Source organism: Phocoena phocoena, chromosome 15 (assembly GCF_963924675.1).
Source record: "Phocoena phocoena chromosome 15, mPhoPho1.1, whole genome shotgun sequence".
Classification (NCBI taxonomy): domain Eukaryota; kingdom Metazoa; phylum Chordata; class Mammalia; order Artiodactyla; family Phocoenidae; genus Phocoena; species Phocoena phocoena.
In genome coordinates this window covers 23,283,772-23,303,483 of record NC_089233.1, presented here as the reverse complement: position 1 = coordinate 23,303,483, position 19,712 = coordinate 23,283,772, and the positions used below count along the sequence as shown (strand labels likewise).

Sequence of the window (19,712 nt, the reverse complement as noted above, 5' to 3'; positions counted from 1 at the left end):
AAATATAAATTTTTATTTATTTATTTTTGGCTGTGTTGGGTCTTTGTTTCTGTGCGAGGGCTTTCTCTAGTTGTGGCGAGCAGGGCCCACTCTTCATCGCGGTGCGCGGGCCTCTCACTGTCGCGGCCTCTCGTTGCGGAGCCCAGGCTCCAGACACGCAGGCTCAGTAGTTGTGGCTCATGGGCCCAGTTGCCCTGCGGCATGTGGGATCTTCCCGGACCAGGGCTCGAACCCGTGTCCCCTGCATTGGCAGGCGGATTCTTAACCACTGCGCCACCAGGGAAGCCCTATTTCTAGATTTTTTGATAATGGCCATTCTGACTGGTGTGAGGTGATACTTCATTATAGTTTTGATTTGCATTTCTCTAATGATTAGTGATGTTGAGCATCTTTTCATGTGCCTTTTGGCCATCTGTATGTCTTTTTTGGTGAAATGTCTCTTTAGGTCTTCCGCCCATTTTTTAATTGGATTGTTTGTTTTGATATTGAGCTCCATGAGCTGTTTGTATATTTTGGAGATTAATCCTTTGTCCGTTGTTTCATTTGCAAATATTTTCTCCCATTCTGAGGGTTGTCTTTTCATCTTGTTTATGGTTTCCTTTGCTGTGCAAAAGCTTTTAAGTTTTGTTAGGTCCCATTTGTTTATTTTTATTTTCATTACTCGAGGAGGTGGTTCAAAAAAGATCTTGCTGTGGTTTATGTCAAAGAGTGTTTTTCCTATGTTTTCCTCTAAGAATTTTACAGTGTCCTGTCTTACATTTAGGTCTTTAATCCATTTTGAGTTTATCTTTGTGTATGCTGTTAGGGAGTGTTCTAATTTCATTCTTTTACATGTAGCTGTCCTATTTTCCCAGCACCACTTACTGAAGAGGCTATCTTTGCTCCATTGTATGTTCTTGCCTCCTTTGTCATAAATTAGGTGACCATATGTGTGTGGGTTTATCTCTGGGCTTTCTATCCTGTACCATTGATCTATATTTCTGTATTTGTGCCAGCACCATACAGTCTTGATTACTGTAGCTTTGTAGTATAGTTTGAAGTCGGGGACCCTGATTCCTCCAACTCTGTTTTTCTTTCTCAAGATTTCTTTGGCTATGGGCTTCCCTGGTGGCGCAGTGGTTAAGAATCCTCCTACCAATGCAGGGGACATGGGTTCAAGCCCTGATCGCGGAAGATCTCACATGCCACGAAGCAACTAAGCCCGTGCGCCACAACTACTGAGCCTGCGCTCTAGAGCCTGCGAGCCACAACTACTGAGCCCGTGCGCTGCAACTACTGAAGCCCACACGCCTAGAGCCTGTGCTCCACAACAAGAAGCCAACGCAATGAGAAGCCTGCGCACTGCAGCAAAGAGTAGCCGCCACTCACCACAACTAGAGAAAGCCCACGCACAGCAACGAAGGCCCAACGCAGCCATAAATAAATAAATAAATAAATAAAAAGATTGCTTTGGCTATTCGGGGTCTTTTGTGTTTCAATTACCCGTTACTATAAAATATTTAAGATACACTGCCATTGTAAAAATAATGTTGCTAATTGTTTTCAAATTAACACACTGCAATAATTTAAAATTATGATTGACTATTATATACCTTTTTAAATCCAAATAGTTGGTGAAAGTGAGGGTGTTGTAACATTCTCATGTAAAGCTCCTGAGTATAAATCTAGCTCTCAAAAGCCTTAAAATCTTGGCTGTAATCCCATTTCCAGGTCTCTGTCTCAAAAGAAAAATATATACATATATTGACAAAGATTTGTGTGTCTCATTTATTATCAGGGACATTTGAAAACAAAATGTTAAGCAGCAAGGGAATGTTAAAAAAAAATGTGGGGACTTCCCCAGTGGCCCAGTGGTAAGACTCTGCCTTCCAATGCAGGAGGTGTGGGTTCGATCCCTGGTCGGGGAACTAAGATCCCACATGCCGTGGGGTGCGGCCAAAAACTTAAAAAAAAAATTGTGATCCATCTGTATGATGTTATGTAACCTACTGAAATGCTTATAAAGAACTTTGGATAAAATGAGAAAACACTTATGAAAAAGAAATGAGAATACCAATTTTTTTCTTTCTCTTCTTTTCATCCTCCCTCCCTCACTCTGTTCTTTCTACCTTAAAGGGAATTTGCCAAGACTAACAGTGGATGTCCACACATATTGCTCATACCTGATTTTTACTTTTGCTTTCTCTGTAGCTTTCAACGTTCCCTTTATTTTCTATAATAAACAAGTATTTTTGTAATGAGAATACAAAATTTCATAAAGAAAAGGCTTATTATTCCCTAATTCAATCCTCAAAAATAGAAGTGAATGTCTATATTATTTTTCCTTTCTTTTTTTTTTTGCGGTACGCGGGCCTCTCACTGTTGTGGCCTCTCCCGTTGCGGAGCACAGGCTCCAGACGCGCAGGCTCAGCGGCCATGGCTCACGGGCCCAGCCGCTCCGCGGCATGTGGGATCTTCCCACACCGGGGCACGAACCCATGTCCCCTGCATCAGCAGGCGGACTCTCAACCACTGCGCCACCAGGGAAGCCCTATTTTTCCATTTTAAAGATAAGGGATCTTTATCTCACAGTGGTAAAGACACCTGTACAAAATTACACAAAGTACAAAGCCATTCTATGTCCTGAGCACATCCCATGCATTGGAAAGACAATACACCAAATGGAATTTACTAATAAAGCAACACCCTATATAAAGAAGACACATTCAGAAGTTCTATCTTCCTAGGGATCAGACCTTGGAGTGCCATCCCAGGAAATTAATTCCTTTCTTCTCCAATACTTACTCAGGTGGGTATCTACAATCAGATATGTAGCTGCAAGAACTTACTTTGCTAACTTAAGAGTTAATGCAAACTAAAGACTTGCCAAACTGGATTCTTCTCTTTGCTGGAATTAGAATATTCTGTGATTGCAAGAAAGTGCAAGGCCACCCTGATAAAGAACAAGAAACTGAAGCCAATGGGATAGAACAGAGAAAAGAGAAATGTTTGCATGTACTTTCAAAATTCCAGCTCCGAGTACTTGTAATGAGGTGTGTGTGGAGTCTGGGGCAGGGGGATGGGAGGAGGGAGTGACTGAAAACTAAGTATCCAGTATTGGTGAATGATTATGAAAGCATACACTGACACAATGGAAGAATACCATGTAGTCATTAAAAAGAATGAGTAGCTACTCTCCATATAAAGATCTTCAAGATGTTATTAAGGAGAAAAAATGGAAAAGCTCATAAATAAATAAATATCACACATCCAACTCCAGATACATATCTGCTTGAATATATAATTTTCTGGGAGAATAAAATAAGCATTATTAGCAGTGTTTCCCTCTGGGAGGTGGGATGGGGAGTCTTGAAATAACTTTATGTCTTTTAAGTTTAAAACACACACACACACACACACACACACACACACACACACACACACACATATCCCTCCTTGGCTTAAAAGCAAGTCTTAAAAGCACTCATTTGATGATTTTCTGTAATTAAACCCTTCTTTCTTCTGATTCTAGGAAAAGGTAAAGAGCAACTTTACAAACTGTTACAGCTTTCATGATCACTTGACTGCTAACAAGACGCCTCCAAGAATTCAAATACACAGAATCACATTTTAAAACCTTCAAGACATAGTTTAATCAGTAGTTGTAATGCACATTTGTTAGCGAGAGCTGCGCTTTAACAATTATACAGACATCACCTGCAGTTATTAAAGTTATCAAAATATATAAAAACATTCAAGTAAGAAGTATGCAAATCAGCAGCATTTAACTAAAACGAATATATTAGCATATTTCAGTATAATCATAGGGAAAGAAAACAGAGATTCCATCACACACACACACACACACACACACACACACACACACACACACAGAAAACTTGACTGTTTTCAGAAGCACGGTGAAGGCAAGAATGTTATACATATAAATTCTCTAGGCAAAAATGCCAACAATTTAGAATTTTTTAAAAGTGAGGATGGAATGAACTTCCATTTGCTCAAAATTCCATGACACTGGTTATTAGACTTAAAAATTCATGAACCTTAACAAGATAAGAAAAGAAAACCTCATCAGTTTTATAGGTATAAAAATATCCCGTGTTAATACTACCTGTAGAAGAGCAGAAAAAAAAAAACTTTGGCAAAGGGACAAGTACACAGAAATATGTTAACTATGGTGAGCTTGTTTTGCTTCTCAGAGCAAGGAGTCAATCATTTTTGAGTAATGGGGGGAGGGGGGGAAATATACTTCACAGCAGCAGCTTTCTGAAGCCTGCACCCACCTTCAAATTCCAGGCTACCCCCAGGAAAGGTTTAGAGCCAGTGAAAGGAAGGAAAACCATAGCAGGAAGGTACACACGGTCGTTACAAAACTACAGTACTTTGAAAAAGATTCTGAAGGTATTAGAATGAAAACTGTTTACATTAAACCATAATCTAGGCTTATATTAAAACGTTTAAAGCTATCAGTTTCAGTGATGAGGTATTTATCGCAGACGGTTTTTACGGTAACGGAAATCCGAAGAGATACTCTGCATGTTTTGTAAAATAAAATTAAAAATTTTAAGCACAAGAGAAACAACAGCCCTTACAAATATGAATACGTACATTTAAGACACCAGCATTCAGTCTAGTTTGGTACACCGGCACAGGCTGACCTGATGCTGCAACTCACATGCCAAAACACTCAAAGACTCAACGGTCCTTTCCAGCCTGGTTCCGAACCATGAAGTGTCATCGAGAGACCTCAGTGCAGGAAGGGAAACGGCTTTTGGAAGACTGAGAGACAAACTTTGCCTCTCCATCTGGATGGCACTCTGCCAAGTCCCCAAACCCAGGACTAGAGGGACGGAAGTTTTGTGGATATCCAGGCCCTTAAAGGCAGTTTGCCCTGAGTAACAAAGCTGTGGCAAAATGCCCAGGAAGCTACGAAATCCAGGCTGCCATCCTGCCGCTGTTCCCCTCCTCATAGGGCTCAATCAAGGGCACTCGGGGCCTTGCTCATTCACACAGCAGGAAGGGCTTTTCTCTCCTATAATATTATTCTCATATTACATCTTCTCATGTAGCTGAAATTACATAACCATCCTCTTCATGCTCCTACCATCTGGTCCAAACATCACAATTCAAGGGTTTCTCCATTTCAAAAAAATCGAGTCTCCATTCTAAGTCTACAGAACCATCCTAGAGAGTCACTACTTCTTAAAGAACACTTCTCAGCCTAAACCCCCAGAACCTGGCTCCACAGAACTAACCCAGGCTCATGGATAGATGACCTCTACAGTTAACTTTAAGAGACAATACAAATAAGCTTGTAAAACTATAAATGGTCTCTCAGCAATTTTGGTTGAAAACCTTCAATGGCTTCAGTGTTTTGGTTGAGCCTGAGCTGCTGGGCCTCAGACAAACCTACTTTTCTAAGTCCCTAAAGCATTAAACAGGGGCTGGGTTATGTAAACACAGGCACTGGAGCTGCACGTATGGAGCCACTTGCAGGAAAGGCCCAAATTCCAGAAAAATATATTTAAAAATTTCTGCTAAAATCTCAGGTAGATGGTGTAGGCTGGCAGGTCACCAGGCCAGCCTGTAAACCCCACGCTGCAGCACCTCCCCGTCAGTCTAGCCGGTTCCTCATATCCCTCTGGGCTTCTGTTAGTTTCTGGATTAGATAACGCTTGTCACGACTTTCCTAAAAACACAAACGGGTTCAAGAGCACATTCAATATATTTGGAAACAAATATCATTATTTCGACCTAAGAAATTACCTATCAGACTTGGTAGGTAATAACCACTGGACCATGGCAATGACCTCCAAATTGCCTCTTTCACTCTTCCTCCCTCCCCAGCCCCTGGTCCACAAAGTGGCCTTGTAAAAATGTTCCTTTAAAAATGAACATCAGACTTTGACTTACCACCCTCCAATGGCTTCCCATCACACTCAGAATTAAACCCAAACTTCCCAGCAGAGCCCTCAGGTGATGTTGTGACCCCAGCTATGCTGTGACTCTAGCATCGCCTTGCCTCTCCCCATCATCCTGCACCCTCCAGCCACACCGCCCTTCCCCCTGGGCCCAGGAGTGCCCGGCTCACTCCTCAATGTACCCTCTGCCTGTTACTCTCATGCCCAAGACCTCCCATAATTGGCTCCTCTCATCATTTGAGTCTCAGCTCCACCATCGCCGCCTCCAAAGAGGCCTTCCGTGGCCACCATCTCAGCAGCAGACGGTCTACCCGCCACTCTAACTACCTCTCTGTATCATCTTCATACCAGTTATCGCAATTAGAATTTATCTCTTTCCTTTACTACTAAGCAGTCTTGTCTCTCTTCTTCACCTGTGTATCCCAGCACAGTATGAGGATACAAATGTTGAGGGAATGGATGAGTCAGGGAATGAATGGGGCTGGAGGAGGCCGAGCCCGAAGGCAGGGTTCTGGGGGAGTGGTGATGGGAAATCCCACCCTCTCCCTGGGAAGAGCTCCCCATTCCTTTCAGTGTCCTGGGTAAATGTCCCAGCCTTGCCCCTGGGACCGGTGCTTCCTTACCAGGGACAGCTGCTCTCGGAGCTGGACGACCACCCGCTTGTGCGCTCCTGCTAGGGCGATGAAGTAGAACATAACGAGACTGCAACAAAAAGCGAGAGGTCACTAGGGAGTTTGTACCATCTGAAGGCCACTGGAAAACAACCCGACACACTTCGCCTGGAACAGTTTTACTTTTGTTAGAAAAAAAGAAAGAAAACCCTCACGTATCCCAAGCAGAGGGCATCAGAAACAACCAGAGGTATACATCTGAAACTAGCACAACATTGTAAGCCAACTATACTCCAACAAAAAGAAAAGAAAAGAAAAAATGAAACAGCCAGAGGGGTTTGGGCAGTGGTAGCAGAGATTGATTCCTGCCTTGCATTCTAGAGTTAATATTAAAAGCTGCTGAGGCTCCCCTGGCACACACATGAGAGGGGAGAGAGGAGGAGACGGGCCAGAAGGTCAGCTCAGCACAGAAAGAACTGGCTGTGGATGATCACTGTGGAACCTCCCTGGCCTCAGTTTCCTCATCTATAAAATGGGGATAATAGAGGAAAATCCAGTGATAACAAGCCTAAGATAATACAATTTTGAATAAAAGCGACTGGCAACTGGTTCCTGTTTTCTGTGCAGGGGAGGTGGCTGCCTGTCCAGTCTCCCCAGAGAGGGCTGAGGGCCACGGGAATCAGTGATGTCAGTCTTCTCTTCTGGAAGTCCTCATGGCCAAGGACAAGAATGACCCCTAAAGATGTGGAAGCCAGATCAGGTAACCACCACCAGATGGTGCCAGCCAAACCACAGCTGGGGTGAATCGATTAGGATGGAACCGCTGGACTCTGGGATCCTTGCAATTCCAGATTAACTGGCTGCAACCCCACATCATTTTATGAATATCAAAGGTATCCTGCCTTTAACAAATGAATTTTTTAACCCCTTTCTTGCATTATGGTGGGGTTTTCCTCTAATAATATCTATATCGTAGGATAACTGTGATGATTGCATGAGTTAATACATGTAAGCTACAATCAATTCCAGTGATTTGTGGTACTTCTCTTCTGTTCTATAGTCTCCAGGAACACTGAAACAGTGCCCCGGGGGGAAATACAGAATAGGTTCCTTTATGCCCCTGGTCACAACATTTTTGTCAACTGATCAATACTGTGTTTTATGTTTCTTGAGAGAGAAGGTTATTAATACCTAACCCTGTTTCTGTTTCAAGACACCTTATTTAGTATCACTGAACTCACAGTCAACAGCACCATGACATGTGCCTGAATGAAGCTTATCTAACACACATGTTTTCTTCATAAAACCCATCCCAGCCTTCTTGCACTTAGGAACCCTTGACGGCACTTCAGCTCTACGCGTGAACAGTGAAATCACCAACCAAAAGCACAAAATGCAAGAAACATCGCACTAAATGGATCACAAAAAGGACACTTAAGTTACAGTCTGAGCTATGGTTTGAATATTTGTGTCCCCCTCAAATTCATACGTTGTGAAGTCCTTATCCCAAGGTGATGATATTAGAACGTGGGGCCTTTGGGAGGTGATTAGGTCATGAGGAGTCCTCACAAATGGGATTAGTGCCCTTATAAAAGGGACTCCAGAGAGCGTCCTAGTCCCTCCTGCCATATGAGAATACAAGAAGTCTGTAAGCAGGAAGAGGATCTTCATCCGACCATGTTGGCACTTTGATCTTGGACTTCCAGCCTCCAGAGCCGTAAGAAATAAATTTCTGTTGTTTAGCCACCCAGTCTATGATATTTCACTACAGCGGCCCAAATGCACTGGGACATTGTGCATCAGGCAACTCAAATTTTTTGCTACTCTATGAATATCTACAAATAATCAAAAAAAACACCATTAGTACTGATTTTGGGGTTACAAAAATATTTTAGCTAGTAAGCACATATGCAATACAGAAAAATAATATGGAATTTGTGAATAATGAGAATGGGCTATGATTAGAACAATGCCTAGTACAAAGTAAGTCCTCAACAGGTATTTGTGATTAGAATTACGCTCGAAGTGAATCACTGCACAAAAACCCTCGTCGCCCCTGCACCCAACACTTGTCATTTATCGAGCCTTCGCTAAAGGCCAGGTCCTCTGCTAAGCACTTCACCACGTGTCCTTCTTCTCACAGCCCTATGAGGCATGTGCCATTCTTATTCCCATTTTCCAGGTGAGGAAATCGAGGCTCAGAGAGGGTATGTGATGACCTGAGGCCACACAGCTTGTAAGTGGTAGAGCCAGGGTTCAAGTGCATGCTTCTAGTCTGGTGCTCTTCTCTCAGCCCAGTTATCAGTTCCTTTTCCAAAGAGCAACTAATTTTGTGAATAATCAGTAATATAACAATAGGCAACATTTATTGGGTTATACTTTATAACTCAGGCTTCTGGCTAAGTACAGATCCCCATTACAAGCGGGATCTCCCTGAACCTGCTCAGTGACCCTCTGAAAGAATTACTACTGGTATTATTTTGACATCTTAGAGATGGAAAAGTGCGGCTCAGAGAGGTTTGGTACCATATCAAGAGGTGCGGGTGAGCTCCATTTTCCAGCGGAGAGGAGCCCACCAGCCACAGTGGAAAATACCCGCAGAACCCAGGTGGTTCTCACTCACCAGAGGATCATGAAGAAAGGCACTGCAAAGGCTTCCGACGTGATGCCATGGACCAGAGACTGCAGCGAGCTGGGGAAGGTGCTCACCATCTTGGGGACCACCTCCCAGGTGGTGTTGAAGTTGGTGAAGGGCCCACAGGCTTTGGAGGAAGGGATGCTACCAGGACACAGAGCACGGGGCTCAGGGCCAGGCCTGCAGCACAGGCTGAGCATCCCTCCTCTGCGTACCCACAAAGCTTTGTTAACAGTGACCCACGAGGATCCGCCTGACCTCATGGGCCTTCTGGAATATTCTGGTCAAAAATGCTTACCCTGAAATCTCATCAAGTCTCTAGACCTGACTTCCAGTTTATAGGAAATTCAGGACAGAAGGTCAAGTTTAAAAATAAGAGTTACCATATGATCCTGCAATCCCACTCCTGGGCATATACCTGGAGTAAACTCTAATTCAAAAAGATACATGCACACCCATGTTCATAGCAGTACTATTTACAGTAGCCAGGATGTGGAAGCAATCTAAGTATACATCAACAGATGAATGGATAGGAAGCGCGCGCACACACACACACACACACACACACACACACACAATGGAATATTACTCAGCCATAAAAAAGAATGAAATAATGTGATATGCAGCAACATGGATGGACCTAGAGATGATCATACTAAGTGAAGTAAGCCGGACAGAGAAAGACAAATATCATATGATATCGCTTATATGTGGAATCTAAAAAAAAGATACAAATGAACTTATTTACAATACAGAAATAGACCCACAGACATAGAAAATTAACTTATGGTTACCAAAGGCGAAGGCCGGGGGGTAGGGATAAATTAGGAGTTTGGGATACACACTACTATATGTAAAACAGATAACCAACAAAGACCTACTATATAGCACAGGGAACTATACTCAATATTTTGTAATAACCTAAAAGGGAAAAGAATGTGAAAAAGAAAAAGCCATATATATACGGCTGGATCACTTTGCTGTACACCTGAAACTAACATAACATTGTAAATCAACTATACTTCAAAAAGAAAAAAGAACCTGTTACTTGAAGATAGCGACTCTGGTGATATTTTAGAACAACAATAAATTGAGCACCAGAAATTAAAATAAGAAGAAGAAGGTCAAGTTAAATGACACTGTGAGAAAGCAATCAGACAACTCCAGAATGTGGGGAGTCTGCCCTTCAGTCTCTTAATTTAGTGGTGAGGAAACTGTTTGAAGAATCAAAGACTAAGGAGACATCGCAACCGAAAGTAATGAGCAAAACTTGAAAGATCTTCATTTAAAAAATAAAGCTATAAAAGACTATCTTGGGACTGGAGAAATTTGAAAATGGCAAGAATATGATATTGGCATTAATTTTCTTAGGTGTGATAATGTTATTGTGGATATATAGAAGGGAGAATGTCCTTATTTTTAGGAACTGCATGTTCAAGTATTTAGGAATGAAATGTCATGATGCCTACAGCTTAATTTCAAACGGTTCATCATCACACACACAAAAAACGTATGTATATACAGAGAGAAAACAAATGTAGCAGAATGTTAACAGCTGGGACAGCCAGGTAAAGGGTATATAAATTTTCATTGTTGCTTTCTTCAACTTTTCTATAGATTAAAAATTTTCAAAATAAAAAGCAGGGAAAAATAAAATTACAATGGAAAAAATTAAATTAAGGCTTACAGGAATTGCCTACATTCTTATCATAAAGTTCTGAGTAGGAAATTTTCCACTGCAGCTCTATTTTAGGAATAAAAATAGATTCCTGGAAACAACCTAAATGTTGTTTAAGGAAATGGATGAACAATTTATGATCCATTCATACAACAGAATAAAGAACCACTGAGAGAGAGACAAACACATACAGATATGACTGTCTTAGACAGAAACTAAGTAGTTAGGAAATAGAATTGGAGAATGAACTTCCGCCATATACTCCTTTATACTTTTTTTTTTTTTCGGTACGCGGGCCTCTCAAAGTTCTAGACTTTTCATTTAAAGATTAAGAAATGGAAAAAAATAAGATAAAATAAAATAAAGATGAAGAAATGGAATTCCATGAGACTCTAAGTCAAGGGTTGGCAAACTATAGCCCACAGGTCAAATCTGGCCCACAGCCTATTTTTGTTTTTTTTTTTCATATTTATTTAGTTGCACCTGGTCTTTGTTGCCACATGTGGGCTCCTTAGCTGAGGCATGCATGTGGGATCTAGTTCCCTGACCAGGGATTGCACCTGGGCCCCCTGCATTGGGCACGCAGAGTCTTACCCACCACACCACCAGGGAAGTCCCAAGCCTAATTTTTATAAATGAAGTTTTACTGGAACACAGTCATGCCTGTTAGTTTATATATCATCTATGGCTGCAACATAGATGATATGTAAACAGTTGAGCTGAACAGTTGCTATAGAAACCATATGGCCCAGAAAACCTAAATCATTTACTCTCTTTCCAGCCTCTGGTATAAATGGTTAGAACACTAGGGGGTGGCATCACTGGGATTTGAACCCTCAACTTCCCATCCTCAGGACTGAGCATTTCTGCTTTTTCCAAATTCCACACTAGACACTACATTCCTTGTACCATGTCTGAATTGTCTTTATACCCCTAGCAGCTAGCACAGTGCTTGGCAATAGAAGACACTCCAAGTCTTCTCAGTGACCATGTATTAACTTCATAATCAGAAACAAAGAAACAATCCCAAAGGGGACTAGAAGAGAGATACTAGGAAAAGGGATCTGGGTAGAATAGAGCCAACCGACACTCTCAAACACAGTGAGAACCCTGCAAGCCCAAGTTCAGAAGTGACCCAAGATATTCCGAAACAAAGGTGGGCCTGGCTGAGCCAGGAGTGACTTACTGACCTCTGCGGGTGGAGTACTATGAGGAAAGCCAATAAAGGATGCAATGAAGCCTTTAACATAAAAGACGGACATGTCAAGGAGGGAATGTTCTAGAAGACAAAGTCATATTTACCGTGCAATGCTGATTGTCAGAGGTATTATTGCCAAGCACAGCCCAATCAGTAACACCAACAGGAAGAAGAAATTAGAATTAGATGCTCTGAACTGCCTCGGAGAGGGTTTGCAGGTATAAAGAAGACTTATCTAAGGGGAGAGGAAGAAAGAGGAAAAATTAAGAGCACAGCTTCCCTGAGGATAAATGAGCACAGTCATGTATTATAGAATGTAAATCGGTATAATCTTTCTAGAGTAGTCAGCAGTACAGACCAAGATTTTAAAAATGGGTCAAAAAATAAGTATATGGATATTTACTGCTACAGTTGTTAATAACAGGGAATAACTGAAAGCAACCTAAGTAGCTACCCAAGGGGTTCCTTAAAGGTTAAAGTGCATCTACACAATGGGAAATCACATAGCCCTTAGAAAAGCTTTATATCCTACACGGCACTGTGAAATGAAAAGCGCAGATTCCAAAACTCTGTACTGTATGATCTTGTTTAAGTTTTTTTTTTAGTATTTTTTTAAACATTTTACTGTAAATTTCTTTCTTTTTTTAGCTGTACTGAGGTATAATTGACAAATAAAATGGTAAGATACTTAAGAGCGTACAATGTGATGATTTGAAAGAATTCGAAAAGTATTTATTCTCTACAGGGGTTTAAATAGGTACTAAATATATACACACCAAAACAGGAGATATTTGCTTGAATTTTACAAGCATATGTATTTTTCCTATATATTAAAAATAAATATTTCCATTGAGGGAAAAAAGACTTGAAGGAGAAACCAGGTGGGGACGGGGAGAGGGCTACAGTAACAGGCATCCAATTCCTCCTTAACATTCTAGAAAGCTACAACCTCGGGAAGGGGCATCAAGTTCCTGTGACTGCAGCAGCTGGAACATCTTGTGAGCCGAAGGCACCGAGCACCAGGGACACTTGGTGTCCTGTTAGGGTGTCTGGGGGCAGGTGACCAGTTAGACTGGGGTGTCAGAACTCAGTCCAGTGCCTGTGACCCATTCCATTACCCCTACACTGTCTTTACTGGGCTACACGCTAGGAAACCACTGCCTAACATATTTTCTGGAAGAAGAACAAGTTCTTCTGAGCTTTCTCGCATCCATCTCTCCCTTGGTGACTTCAGCCAATTTCAGTTTCCAAATGAAAGCATCAGAACATTCTTCAAAGGCCAAAACACCCAGGTAGAAAGTATGACCCAATTCAAGGCCCTGCCTACTGGATTAAGAGCTTAGGCTCTGGAGTGAGGTAAACCTGGGTTCAAATCCCAGGAGTCATTTATAAGCTGTGTGAGCTTGGACCAGTTACTTAACCTCTCTAAACTTCAGCTTCCTAAGTTATAAAATATGGTTCCTAGCAGTGCCTACTTGAAAGGGTGTATCGTTGTCATTGTTATTACTACTATTATTACTACTCCCATTTATGAATCCTCAGGGCTTGGCATAGTAGGTGGTAATAATGTCAGGGGTTATTAACAGAGGCTACCTCTGGAAGAAGGGATGGAATACCTATCTGTATTGTTTAAATGTTTAATAGTGAGCATATATTGCCTCTACAATAAAGAAAAAGTTTGGTTAATAAGCCCAGATAAGTTAGTCCTCTATAGAGCTACTTCACCCATTAAGCACTTAGTTCAGGTACAATGCCTAGGGCCTGTGAGCTGTTTGAGGAGCTACACAAATAATTGAGAACTGAAAATAAATGCACCAGCTCCAAAATCCAAACAGAAAACTACAAAACTTTAGTTAATAAACCTTTTGTTAAACGTCACCAAAATGAACCACTGTCAACTGACTGATCAACTGCAACGCAACTCTTAGTTACATACAAAAAACATTTTTTAAAATCACAGGAGCAAAATCATTCCTAACAAACTCTCAAAATGACAAAAACGTGAAAATCCATTCAAAGTCTTTTTTCCAGAATAAAAATATGTATCAAATAAGGGATGCAATTTTGATACATCTAATGGGATGTGGGTGGGCTCCAAGCATGTGTGCCGAATGTCTCGCAAGGTCAAGGATGGTCTCAGTTACTGACCCCTCAACCCTACCTCTCCTTACCTCTTTCACGTAAAAGATGATAATGAACTTCAAGGTTGCAACTGCAGGAAGAAGGGGTGAGAAGAAGGCTCCAATCCAGCAAATGGTTTGCCCATAAACGATCCCTAGAACATTATCAGGGATAGCAAACTCCTGCTGTCCCCAGCACTGAAAGAGCTTCCAAGAGGAACAGTAGGTCACCAGGATCCTGGAAACAAACAGGACCATTTATCACCTGGACTACAGTGTCAGCCAAGGCCACAGAACCACATCCACAAAATTAGGGCTGTTTCCACACATACTTCTCATGGAAACTGGTTAGTCATATGTCTAGAAGATGCAGAATACAGTGAACTCTGGAATCATTAACACCAGGGCCCAAGTCTCAGATCTACAGCTTATCAGCCAAATAACGTTAGATAAGGCTCATTCTTCTCATCTGGAATGTGAGGGGATTATAACACAGCCTACTTCACTGCACTGTAGTTGACAGTAAATGACACAGGCAGTCTCTGTGCTCTAGTTTGCCACTCAACCCAAAAAGTATTGAGCTACTGTGCTTCCACACAGAAAATGGCTTATGAGGACCCTACCACCCTGCATGCTACTCCCTGGAATCCTAGAAGCTTTCTACAAAAACCCTAGGACCAGGGGCCTGAGATAAACACACATAGTTGTTCACTGTAGCATTACCACATATTAGCAAAACTACTGGACACAACCTAAATGCCCATCAGTAGGGGCTGCATCGACAAATCAGAAGCCATGGGTACAGTGGAATAACGTACAGTCCTTAAAGCGAGAGAGGAAAATCCACGTGCCTTGACAGGGAAAGTTGTTCATGGTAGTTTGTTTGTATGAGGGAGAAAAAGCAAGATGCGGACCCATGTGGATGTACCATGATCCCATCTGTGGGGTAAAAAAGAACACTTCCAGCAAGACTCTGTGTTTACTTACACATGTATTTATACAAATGTGTGTTTTTAGTTTTAAGGACTGCTGGATCTACCCCAAAGTGTTAACAATGGTCACCTCCGTGGACTGGGGTGGGACTGGGAAGTAGGAGTAAGGTAACAAAAGACAATTCTCACTATTCCCCGGATTTCTGTATTTATTTAAGTTTAAATATTAAAAAACTTTAATAGGCACATATTCACATCATATTTGTGTAATTTTTTAAAAGGACAGTTTCTTTTTTAATGTTGACTTTTAAGGGCTTTCTGGACTTCTGGCATATACCAGGAGAATTTGTACATGTGGGTAAAAAAGTGACTAAGTGAACAGGGTTTCACTTAAGGTTCAACGAGATGCTGAGAATAATTTTTTTTTTTTTTTAATGACAGCATAGTAATGACAATCCTGATGGTGACAGTTAATGTTTTGTTGAGTTCTGTGGCGTGGAGTGTTCTTAGTACTTTTATCTGCATTTTGTCATTTGATCCTCACAACGGTGCTATGAGGTGGGCACTGCTACTATTCCCATCTCACAGGTAGGAAAACAGGCACAGAGCTTAAATAACTTGCCCTCAGTCACATGACTAGGAAGCGGCAGTGCTGGGTCTTGAACCCAGACTAGGAAATGTGGCATCCACTGCAGCCCGGAGGGGCTGGCAAGACGTCACCCCACGGCAGCCCTGCGGAAAGCAGCACCGTTTCTGCTTCGTGCTGCCTTTCAATGGGGCACATCATGGACCAGGGGGAGGTGATGGCCTGGAGCTTTTTCAAAGTCACCAATGGCTGTCAGTGGTTCCCAGGATGCGGAATCATCCAGCACTTTGTGAAGAGCAGCTGTGATGGGAACCTGTGGTGGGGATGAGGGAAAGGGTGAGGGGGTAGGGGGAGATAAGAGGGGTACCCCTCACACTTACTTTCTAGGAAAATCCACAAAAAGTGTCACAGCCAAGATGATGATGAGGTCAAAGATCATCAGCTTGTACATTTCCTGCCCAACTTGGGTCTCCCAGCACTGAAACCCAGAGAGAAATCAGCCTGACTTGGAGCAGAAAAAGCCAGGTTCTCCCAATGCCATTTCCAGCCCCCGATCCTGCTGCCTCTGGAAGCCATCAGCGGATGCTCCTCTGAGCTCCAGCACAGACTTTGGTTTTCACGCCCTTAGAATTAGAAGTGCCTGGTGTGCCAGACCCTGCTACACAGCAAGAATGAGGATCAACTGGGATTCAAACCCTTGGCTTCATGGGCTGTTCTCTCAACCCTAATGCTACCACCCCCAAATGACCCACCGAGAAGGATGCCCATCCCCGAAGCCTCACCGGGTAGAGTTTCTGGTTGTAGCCACAGAGCTCACATGGGTAGTTATCGCAGGATGTAATCTTGGAGTCCAGAGTGAACACCAACACACAGATGGTGGCCAGCCGCATAAAAACACACCTGCAGGGAAGAGGGTAGGAGAGAGGATGGGAAGAGAAGGGCTCAGGGCAGGCGGGCCCCTTGGAACAGGGCTGGGGTGCAGAGAAGCTGCCTTTCTTAACAGCAAACCTACAAATGGGCACAGAGTTTCTGTTTGGGATGATGAGCAAATTCTGGAACCAAACAGTGGCAATGGTGGCACAACACTGAGCATGTACTTAACGCCACTGAATTGTACACTTAAAAGTGACTAAGATGGTAAATTTCATGTTATATGTATTTTACCACAATAATTTTTAAATGGCAGAGAAAAAAACAGATCAGAAAGTTGGGAACTCCTGAATCCAAGATGATGTAGCCACGCTGAGAACAATTCCTGGAAAGAACTAATTGAATCTTCTAAGTATCAGCTTTGAGAGATGGCTGATATACTGAGAAGTGAAAAAAATACACTGCAGAGTTTCACGTAGATACAATCCTATTTTTAAAAGAAAACAAAATGTGTGAATGTTGGCATGAACAACAGGAACTGTGAAGATGAGGGCTGCTGGGGGAAAATAGATTCAAAAGAGGAAGGCAGAGGGCGCATTTTTTTTTTTTTTTTAAAGATGCTTCATCTATTGTTTGGTTTGTAATAAAAAAAAGAAATGATACAGAAACGTTAAAAAGTGTGTGGGTAGGGGAGCAAACCCACACCATCCACCTGACATGCTGTGCCTCCCTCGGGGCGGACGTGAGTACCTATCACCACCGAAGAGGTTTCCATAACTAAAAACTGAAACGGAATCTAATAAAAAGTCTCAATCCACATTTGAGGAGGGATACAGGAAAACAAAAGACACCATGATGAGGCAATGAACTAAATCCAAAGTAGAGAACATTCTATAGGACAAACACCTCAGCTTCTCCCACAAATCAACAACATAATACAATGGGGGAATTCTTGAAAGAATAAAGGGGACTTAAGAGACATAACAACCCAACACAGCATGATGTCTTTCTTTGGGTCTTGGTTTGAATAAACCAACCATAGAAAGCCCTCTGCAACTCTATCAGGGGACTGACTTAATTCTGTGAGGTGTGAGGACGATTATGTTTAAAAAGAAAAGTTCTTGTCACTTAGAGATATACTGAGCTGTTTACAGGTGAAATGACATGTTGCCTGAGATTTGCTGAAAATAATCCAGCAGAGTGGGGGGGGGGACCGCATGAAACAAGACTAGCAAAACGTTGGTAAATAGTTGAAACTAAGTGATGGGTACACATGGGGGTTCATTATACCGTCCTGTTTGAAAATTTCCAAAATAAAAAGATTTGTTTAAACAAAGATGCAAATGCCATCTGAGGCATTTGAGAAGCAGACAGAAAACATTCCAGTGTCACACACTCCCTACCTGGTCCTCCTTAACTCATGTGTGTTAACTCCCTGGGCCCAGCTTTACACCTGCCATTTCTTTATTTTTTATATTATTTTTTTAGGAAACTGAATATTTGTTTAGTATGAGAAGAGACATTACAACAAATTATAAAGAGTCAGTGGTAGCTCGCTGCGGGCCTCTCAGGCCGGTGATTTGCCCGCGCGCCTCCATGAGCTTGGCCCACGGCCTCTGACAGCGCCCACGCGAGGGCCCCGGGAGCCGGCGGGCAGCAGTCCTCGCCGGGGACCCTCCAGCGGGCCCAGGGGGACAAGCGTGGCTCTAAATCCAGCACGTGCATATTGAAGCAAGTGAAAGGATTTAATATGAAGCACAGAAGCAGATAATGCCGAAAAGCAAGCAGTAGTTGGGACACATTTAGTGAGTGGGGCAGCATTTCCTTCTCCCACTGCTGCTGAGATGGCGGAAATCAGTCGAGCTCAGTATGAAATGGAATACACCAAAGGTATTATTAGTCAGAGAATGAGGGGCTCGGAAAAATTAAAGGTAGCACCACCAAATGCTGACCTGGAACAAGGATTCCAAGAAGGAGTTTCAAATGTTAGTGTGACTATGCAGGTTCCAGAGAGAATCGTTGTAGCAGGAAATAATGAAGACATTCCATTTTCGAGACCAGCAGATGCTGACCTTATACAGTCAACTCCCTTCAAACCTCTGGCACTAAAAACACCACCTCGTGTGCTTCCGCTAAGTGAAAGACCACTAGATTTTCTGGATTTAGAAAGACCTCCTCCAACCCTTCAAAATGAAGAAATCCATGCAGTTGGCAGGCTAAAAAGAGAGCGCTCTATGAGTGAAAATACTGTTCGCCTAAACGGACAGCTGGTCAGGACTGACTCCATGTATGGCATTTCAAATACAGATACAACGATTGAAGGAACCTCAGATGACATGACTGTTGTAGATGCAGCTTCATTAAGATGAAAGATAATCAAACTAAACAGACGTCTACAACTTCTGGAAGAGGAGAACAAAGAACGTGCTAAAAGAGAAATGGTCATGTATTCAATTACTGTAGCATTCTGCCTCCTTAATAGCTGGCTCTGGTTTCACCGCTAGAGGTAACCCCAGCTCTCAAAAATACTGTTTCAACAGCTGGAAATAAAAAGAATTTGCAAACTTCTTTGTTTCTGTCTTTGCATTGTATGCCGTTTTACAGTCCATGCCCTGAAAATGTATTTCTCCCAGAAAGGAGGTGGGGAAAGACTTATATTTGCAGAAGTAAAGGTATATTCTGTCACTTGACTGTATATAGTTTTAACCAGTTTTGCCATAACACCCACTTAAAATTCTCCCTTTTCGTGTTTTGTAAATAGGATCTAGTTTGTTTCGGTTTTATTTAAGGAATTTTTTTTTGCCTCATCAATCTGCAGAGCTAATTCTATGAATGGGAGAGAAAGAAGTGTATAGGAATTGGATTTAGAGACGTGTCTGTAAAGGAAAAATAATACTTTATTTTGTCCTGTTTCTCAAACACTGTTAGATTAAACAGTTTAGTTAATAGACATTTTTGCATCCACATTTCAACATTAACACTATTGAAGTCATGGTCTGGTGTCAGATTTAATAAACTCAAGCCACCTCATGTTTCATGATCACCTTCAATAAAATAATTCCTAACATTTTCAGCAGTTTATCTAAGATGTGAGCAAAATGTGCATTTTTATTTTAGTTTTGCAGATGGTTTTCTATAAAGCACATTTTTACTAAGTCCATGTG

At 42.1% G+C, this 19,712-nt stretch overlaps 1 protein-coding gene and 1 pseudogene across 1 annotated transcript in view; one reads left to right on the top strand and one right to left on the bottom strand.

Annotated features, from left to right (window-relative positions):
* Positions 1-5,611: 5,611 nt before the first annotated feature.
* TMC7 (transmembrane channel like 7) overlaps positions 5,612-19,712 on the bottom strand; it is a 33,488-nt gene continuing 19,387 nt past the window's right edge. The window contains exons 9-15 of the mRNA XM_065893201.1: positions 16,461-16,578; positions 16,059-16,156; positions 14,212-14,398; positions 12,145-12,275; positions 9,153-9,308; positions 6,542-6,620; positions 5,612-5,686 (exon numbers count right to left, since the gene is read on the bottom strand). Coding sequence (XP_065749273.1) covers positions 5,612-5,686; positions 6,542-6,620; positions 9,153-9,308; positions 12,145-12,275; positions 14,212-14,398; positions 16,059-16,156; positions 16,461-16,578 — 844 coding nt within the window. The remainder of the gene's footprint in view (positions 5,687-6,541; positions 6,621-9,152; positions 9,309-12,144; positions 12,276-14,211; positions 14,399-16,058; positions 16,157-16,460; positions 16,579-19,712) is intronic.
* On the top strand, positions 18,360-19,052 carry LOC136134946 (mitochondrial fission factor pseudogene; annotated as a pseudogene).